The sequence below is a fragment of the Callorhinus ursinus genome, unplaced genomic scaffold, assembly GCF_003265705.2.
Source record: "Callorhinus ursinus isolate GAN/ISIS: 27379988/994484 unplaced genomic scaffold, GSC_fseal_2.0 scaffold102, whole genome shotgun sequence".
Lineage (NCBI taxonomy): Eukaryota > Metazoa > Chordata > Mammalia > Carnivora > Otariidae > Callorhinus > Callorhinus ursinus.
This window is the reverse complement of record NW_027397164.1, coordinates 1,364,871-1,372,824: the sequence shown is the minus strand read 5'-3', so window position 1 is coordinate 1,372,824 and position 7,954 is coordinate 1,364,871. Positions and strand designations below refer to the sequence as shown.

Here is a 7,954-nt window from a genome sequence, read left to right as displayed (position 1 = left end):
GCCCTGCTGTTGGCCCAGGGCCCGGTGGCTCCTCTCACACGGAGTGAACCTGGGTCAGCCCCGACCCCTCGCCCCGGGATGGGAGAAATTAGGGGAAAAGTGCCAATTCTGCCCTGAAGAGAGAACCTTGCCAAAGGACAGTACTCCAAAGCTGCCTCCACGGAACACGCACCCTTGCGGGGGCCCTGCTGCCCTCGGAGAGGGTGCTCCAGCCCAGGCCAGGGAACCCTGTTGATGCCTCTGCCACCTGCTGACCCGAGGAATGAGAGGGCCGGGAGGTTTGGTTCAGCTGCTTCCTTTATTAGAAACAAGTGAGATGTAACCGGTGGGACTACAATGCATTTGGTACCTCCTCCCCGATCCGGGAAATGGATGCCCCTCCCACGGCCCCCGCGAAAAGCCCAGACAAAAGGGAAGCCTCCCCGTTCTCTGTTCCCAGGTTCGGCACACCTTGCCGGCAGTGTCTTTGAATTTAATTGAATGAGACTGTCCCGCACAAGCTCCCAGGGGGATAGCCCGTTGGCAGGCCTGCCTTCACTTTGCAGTAGGGCGAAACCAAAGACGACCTGCATCTCCTCTGGTTCGGGGGCAGGCAGGCCAGGCCACAAGAAGGCTGCCGCCTGGGTGGGTAGGCACTGGCCGAGGATGTGCTCGTTCCCCTCCCCTGGACTGACAGTCAGGTCCTTACCCTCTCCCAGATGGCAGCATCGTGAAGCTACCCAGACCTTTGGGCCGTCCTTTCAGCTGGTTAAATGCTGGTCATCTTTGGGCAAAGAATTCAGACCACAGGGACCCCCACACCTGGGCTTCAGTGAGCCAGCAAGGAAGGGGATCAATGGCAGTTAGATGAGAGTTGCAGGCAAGGCCTGAATTTCCCATAAACTGGGTGTTGAGGTGGCTTGGTGTGGGCCAGCCTCCAAACCAGACATCAGCATCTTTGAAAGTAGGCATGGGGGTGGGGGAGCCCCAGGTACACCTCCACCAAGAGCTGAGGCCTCCTTTCTACCCAGCTCTTTCCCCACAAGAGATCAGAGGCCGTGGGAATGTGCCAAGGGGTCAAATGTAGAGTCAATCCAAAGGCAGGAAGTAAACGTCTGGAAACATGGAGTCCAAAAACCCAGTGGTGCCAGCAAGGAGTACTGGTGGCAGAGGGTGAGGGCCGTGCCGGGGAGGCCCTCCAACCACAGCTGCCTGAGGCAGGTCCCAGGTGAAGAACTTGGGAGGCCCCAGGGTCGGTCCCTTGTTTGGTTCACGCCAGCCATGGCTCCACCATCCGGCGGGGCTCCTTGTGGGGAGGCCCTGAACCCCGAGCAATGGTTCTCTCTGAGCTCTCTGACCTGAAGTCCTGGCAAAGGTGGAGTGAAGAACCTGGGAACTGTTTGGACAAAAAAGAGACTAAGAGCAGGCACCAAGCTGACTCCTGCAGACCGGCGAGGCAGTGCTGAGGGCTGGGCAGGATCCCTACCGTGACACAATAGCAGAGTCCAGGGAGCAGGCCACACGGTCTTGGAGGGAGACACGGGGGCCTTTCCGGGAGATCTGTTTCTTCTAGAGCAGCCACAGACTCACAGTTTCCATCCTGTGACGTGGGTCAACCGAGGCAAAGCTCACTCCAGGGACTGTGGTGCACCCCCAATCTCAGCAACGGCTTGGCCCGTACCTGGCCCAGAGCTGACCAAGCCAAGGACAGGAAGCCTTTCCAAGTTCCAGGTCCTGCCCAAGGTAGGAAAGTCGGGTACTTTGTTCTTTGATATCCTCAGATGCATGCACAGGGTAAGCTGCTCTGGGAGTTTGGGGTGCTGGGTGTCTGTGAGGCTGTAAAGGCAAGCCCCTGTCTCTCCGACTCCTCCCGTCTGTAGAACGCAGTGCACATCTTGCTAAGAACAGCAGCTTCTTTGGTCTGGGTATCTTGGAGTCAAGGAGTCAAAGGCAGCCACAATCGCTGGGGCATGCAGTTTGCAGCACGGGGACAATGGGGAGAAGGGAGGCCCCTAGCGGCTGCTGATGAGAATGCAGGACAGTGGAGTCGCGGGCTCCAGCAGCGGTCTACAGAGTCCAGCCCAAGCACAGGTTCCTCCAGCTCTGGGGACTCTGCACAATTAGCCTCTGGCAAACCCGAAGCCCAAAACTCCGCTCTGTTAGCCTGCAGAGCAGGGCTTCAGTCAGTGGGAACTGGCCAAACCTGGCCTCCTGGCTAAGGCTTCCTCCCCCGGCAGGCAGGTTTTGGAAAGCAGCCAGGAAACCCGCTCACACACACGCCCCACTCTCCCTCCGTTTACCTTCTCCTCGAGCAAAGTTCCATATGAGCCGGCACGGCGCTTTCTGACAATTCCACAGCCCAATCCTCCCCAAGCTACCTGGCTTGAGCACAGCGGAGAAAGGCCTACACGGACAGCCACGGGACCTGAGGCTCCATCACTTTTGGGGAGACTGACAGCATCATTAACCATCACCAACCACCACCACAAAAATCCACAAAACATCATCAGCAAAAATCAGACTCACACCATGGCGACACGCGATCATTTCTGCCATCAAATCCAGATCAGTGTCTGGCCACCGCTCCTCGCTACCACTTGCAGGCTGCGCATCTTTGAAAGGAGCACAAGAGATGGCTAATGGATCGGAAGGCACAGGCCAGGGGCTGGCGGCTGAAGGGGTTTGGGTATGGTCCCCACGCCATCCTTGACCAGCCACCCTAGGGCTATCAGGGCGCTGGCTCTTGGCTCTCAGACGAGCTCAGCAGGGATTGCACTGGTAGGGTCTCCACAATGTGGTCCCAGATGCTACAAGGAGGTCAAAAGTCCCCTTCAAACTGCCAGTCACCCCAGGCAGTGGAAAATCAATGTCATGTGGGACTCATCCCTCTAAAGTTGGTAACAACAGCTGGCTAAAGAGCCCTTTAAAATCAGTTGGCAGGATGACTTCCCACAGGGAGCAGGGCGAGGATGGAAGAAGGGACCCAAAGACGGTCCCCACTGGCCAGTGACAGAATGCGGAAAAGGCCTGGTCCCTGCAGGACAGCCTGGCTAGGGTCGGCCCATCTAGGACTTCACCTGCGGTTCTGCGAGCTCTGGGCCTGCCCTCCACTTTTCCCTGCCTTCTCAAAGCTAATCATTCCAGCCCATCCAGAAGGGGGATGGAGAAGATCCCCCACATCCTCTTTCTCCGGCTCCCCCAAGAAAAGTCAATGCCCGCTTTCAGAACAAAACAATTCACTGGACCAATGTGTTTGTCTGCCACTGTCCTTGGATTCTAATTCTGAGGAATGACCTGGATTCAGTTTTTCATTAGAGACTGAACATCCTTGTACATTTGGAACATGAAAGATATTTAAAATATTTATATATATATAATATATATATATATACTTTTATTATTCACCCGTTAACTCCATAATATGCCAATCACGAGCTAGTTTTCAGCAGTTACATTCCCTTGATCACGGCTGCAGAAGGATGTGATTAATTGGAAAACAGGGAGACCAGAGACACGGCCGGAGGTGACATTGCGCAGCCTACGCCATTGCAATACAATTGTCAAGTTCAGTGGCGGTTTGGTAAAGCCGGTTCAGTTCTGTTCCCTTTGCCAGGGATTCTCACGTTTGTGAAAATTGGACCAACAAGTGGTGGGGTTCCATTTCCTGGTTTGACTTCTCAGTGGCTTTATCCAGAATCTCACTGGCAACTGATTACTGTAACACCAGCCCAACCTAGGAGAGCCAACGGGGAGAGGCAGAGTTGAGCTGACAGTTGGCCCGAGTCTGTCCCCCTCCCCTCTCCCTCCACCGCCCCCCCCCCCGCCACTTCAGAAGTCCCACAGGACTGAGCCTGCACAGGGCCACTGGGCTGTGGGAGCGGGCTCACTCGACCTCTACAAGGGGCTTCCTACATCCATCAGATCCTTCAAGAAAACAACCGCCAGCAACCTGAGCAACCTGAGCATCGCTAGTCCCAAGGCCTCTCTCCAGCTCGTCTGTCACTTATTCTGTAAATCCTGATGATACCACAGCCTGGAGCTGCCCTCTGGAGCTGACAGAGGAAGGGCTGAGGATCACGCTGGGCTGAGGGCAGGAGCCCAGCAGAGGAAACCCCGCAGATCCTTAGACTAGAACCTTTCTGGCCAAGTGCGGGCATCTGGACTTGCAGTTCCCTGAGGCGGTCCCCAGTGCCCTGCTGAGGTGGCTCACCTCGTGGGGAAAGAAGCCGGAGACAAGCTTCCTGCTTTTGGGTGGCTCTGGGGCCTGTTCCCTCTGCCACCCTCACACCAGCTGCTGAAGGGGAATGCGGACCCCTGCCACTGCTGGGGCTCAGACCCGTGGCCCCATTCTCTGCTGGGGACACGAACCCCCTGAGCCCAGCTGCACTCGCACGGACATACCTTCTCTGCTCCCATGCTGGGGCATTTCCAATTGTAAAGGTAATACTGCAGGTTGCCGTCCCCTATGCCAAACTTGAGCTTCTCCAGGAAGGTTTTGTTCTCCATGAGATCCAGTGCATTGAACACGTCGAACCCTTTCTGCGGGGCAGCGGGGAGAAACAGGGACAGGTGAAGAGGGGGAAAGCTGCCTCGCCCTCATGCCTGGTTCTATCACATCCCAGCCTACAGCGCAGGCAGCCGGGAGAACACTCTCCCTTCGGAAGCCCCGGCTGCATCCGCGTTAGATCCAAGCTCCAGTCAGCACCTCTCTCCAGGGGTGGTTCTCATGCCTCTCCGAACGCCACCCCACCTGGCCTCTAGTGGCCCACCGAGTGCATCCGTGTGTCCTCAGTGTCCAGGTCACTGCTCCTGTGGCTCCAGGTTAGGCCTCCCCAAAACACTGGTCACTGGCACGGTCTTCTCTGGAGACCAAGCCCCGAAGCACCTCCTCTGAGAAGCTGGCTCCCATCAGCGGCTCGCGTCTGTGCTGCCCCTTCACTCCCTGACACCCCAGCTACTTGGCCTCTGCTGTGTACCCTGCGCCTGTACGGCAGCTGATACGCTGCTCTCAGACCGTGACAGACACTTCCTAAAGCTCACCCAGGTGACCAGAAGGTCTTGCAGGGCACAGGCTGACCTGGCCACCATCCGGCCGGCCCATGCGGACTCGCGTCAGTTCGGGCAGGACCCACGACGAAGGGCTGACTGACGCCGACCTCTTCGGGGGTCAGAGAGGCCTGGGCCCCACCCCCCATGCCCTACAGTCAGCCGCTCCAGTGACTCACCACGACAGAGACCAATCTCCCCATTCCCACGCTGGGGAAGTCGTAAGGAGAACCCCTTTACTCCCGGAGCAGGCCTGGCTATTCAGGCTCCTTGGCAGCGCCGCCCATGAGAACGAAACTCACTGAAATAAACCAGGAGTTCAGTGCCTTCACTTCACGTGGATGCTCCCTGCTCCCTCCTAGCTTTAGGCTGCTGGCTAAGAAGTGCTGGGCCCCTTCCTACGCGGAGCGGGAGGCCAAGGAGGGCTGGAAGCCTCGGCGCACAGGCAGCTGGGCTGCCCGCTGCCCCCGCTGCCCCCACTGCCCCGTCCCCACGCATCTCCGGACCCTCCGGTCTGCTCCTCACCATTTTGGCGAGAACAAGGGCATCGCTCATGAGGTCTAGAAGAGGGGTCTGGGTGTGGACGTTGTAGAAAGAATAAGCAGCCTTTAGACTCTTGTGGGTCGGATGGTTCATGATGGTGGAGGGAAGCGTATAAAAGCTCAGGAAGTCTGTCACCTCACCATTTGCGTTCTGCGGGGAAAACAACACTAGGAGGCAATGTCGCGCACACACGGGGACCCTGCCATCTGGGAGCGGCATGTTTCCTACTGCTCCCCCACCACCCCCAGCAGCTCTGCCCCCCGAGATGACTGGGTACACACCGAAACAGGGCGTGCAGGCAGGAGAGAAGGCACTGGCCCAGGGCACTTGAGGACAGAGCCAGGAGGAGAATCCAGGCCAGACTGCGGGCTGACCCTGCCGAGCCCCCTCCCTGCGCCTCGTCGGGGGCTCCTTGCAGCTCACATCCCCGCAGACTGTCACTGACCCCTGGCTGGCACTACCACAAGCACGGCAGGCGGGGCTCAGAGGCTTACCCGAGGAAGAGGAGCCCAGTTCTCTCTACTCCGTCCCCCCACCCCGGGGACTGCGGGTAGGGGCAGAGGCAAGAAGGGCTCATGCCAAGTCCAGAGGGTATCCTGTTAGCAAGTACAACTTCCTGTCTGCAGGGAGGATCGAGCAAGGAGGGTCCAGGAAGTCTAGGGGGCCAACACTGCCATCAGTCGGGTCTTCGGTCCCCGAGCATGGGGAACCTAGCCACTGGAGGAGAATGCCTCTCAGGGGCCCAGGACACCCCTCCCCACTCACCTCCACCACGAAAGTGTCGATGATATTCTCCTGGGGGTAAAACCAGTGCTCCACCTCCTCCTGGCTCATGACTGGTGTGAGGTGAAACTGCTTCAGGTACCTGGTGAGGAGCTGGTGCACTACTGGAATGTCCTTTTTTTCCATTGGTCGCAGCCCAGCTGTCTTGGGCGTCTGGAAGGCGGACAGACGAGACGGTATCAGGTGTGCTGAGCATGAGCCTCTTGACTCCCTCTCAAGTCCTGAGGGCACCGGAAACTCGACACTGTCCCCCTTCCTACCCCAACCCTGGAGGCATCCGCCAGGCCATCAAGAGAGAAGCCTCGGCCACCCTGGGCAGTGGTCTCTCACTCTTGGTCCCCACGCACTCAGGCGCGAGTCCTGCCTCGTCAGTGTCTTCGGCCCTCTCCCTCCTAGTGAAGGCCACCCTCTCTGGCTGAGGCTATTGCTTCAATCTCTTAGCCACATGGCCCAGGCCACCGCAAGAAAACACAACCCAGAGCGCCCCTCCCTTGCTCTAAACTCCCTAACACGGAGCAGAAGACCTTCCACGCTCTGGACCAGCTGGCAGCTCTGACTGTCCTTTCTGTCCCTCTAGCCTAGCAGGTCTCAACGGGGGTGATCCTGAGAATATGACTATACTCCGGGACATCTTCGGTTGTCACAACTAGAAGGGGTGCTATCGACATCTAACGGGTAGAAGCCAAAGAATCTACCAAACGTCTTATAATGAACAAGACAGTCCCCATGACAGAATTACCCAGCCCCAAATGTTAACGGTGCCATGAGGGAGCAAAACCCTCATGGATGTGCTGGGGTGGGCCCAGGCCCAGGCTACTCGTCGACCTGGCAAAGCCCTTCTTGGCTCCTCTCCTCCGAACCCCCACTACCTTGTCCCACCGAGCTGTGGCTGATCTCCCATGCTGGTCTCTCTCCTCTAGACTAGGAGAGCCCTTCACAGACCAGCTCCTTGCCTAGGCATGTTGGAACCCCCAGGCCCAGCAGAGTCTACACCCGAGGCCCACTCTGTCTGTGTGTTCAGACCCTGCCACACCAGTCTGCCTCCAGCCGGGCCTGCTGCATGTTAAATTCTGAAGAAAAGCACCAAACTCCTGGGACTTCATCTTAAACCAGGATCCCACCCCACAGCTGCTTTTTCTTAAGAAAGGCTTCAGTGGAATGAACCCATGTGATGCTCTGGAGTAAATCCTGGGGCTGACAGAACATCCCCAAAGGCTCAAGACACAAAGGCGGGGTCAGCAGAATCTGAAAGCAGGGTGGAGTTACAGTTTATATACCTCAGTCACTGTGTGATTCAACTGCTTCCCTGTGTAGAAACTGCTTTTAAAAGAGCCGTTCCAGGACCACAGCCACCCAAATTCCTCCCTAAGCCTGATGTCTCCAGGGAATACTTACTGACCTCATTTCTACATGGCAGCAGCTCCCGCAAGGACACCTCGAATCCTGCACTGAAAGGGGCTCTCACCCACAGGCGGGGAGATCCAGAGACATTCCTCTGGGCTACGACACTGCTTTAAGAATGCTACCTGTCTAGAACTCAGGACAAATCTGTCTTTACAATAGGAGGAGGAGACACCCATCACAGCCCCCCCCCCCAAATCTG

The 7,954-nt window shown here is 57.4% G+C and overlaps 1 protein-coding gene across 2 annotated transcripts in view; it reads right to left on the bottom strand.

The window, feature by feature from the left end:
• Window positions 1–279: 279 nt before the first annotated feature.
• The window catches only part of NMT1 (N-myristoyltransferase 1), a 32,122-nt gene continuing 24,447 nt past the window's right edge, over window positions 280–7,954 (bottom strand). The window contains exons 9-13 of one of the 2 annotated variants that reach the window (XR_003206031.2): window positions 6,334–6,504; window positions 5,551–5,718; window positions 4,381–4,518; window positions 1,466–3,712; window positions 280–1,375 (exon numbers count right to left, since the gene is read on the bottom strand). Coding sequence is in view for 1 of the 2 variants with exons in the window: in XM_025861737.2 (XP_025717522.1) it covers window positions 3,692–3,712; window positions 4,381–4,518; window positions 5,551–5,718; window positions 6,334–6,504 (498 nt within the window). In the remaining variant the exon portion in view is untranslated. Of the gene's footprint in view, window positions 3,713–4,380; window positions 4,519–5,550; window positions 5,719–6,333; window positions 6,505–7,954 lie in introns of both variants that reach the window. The other variant, XM_025861737.2, reaches the window with a different exon arrangement.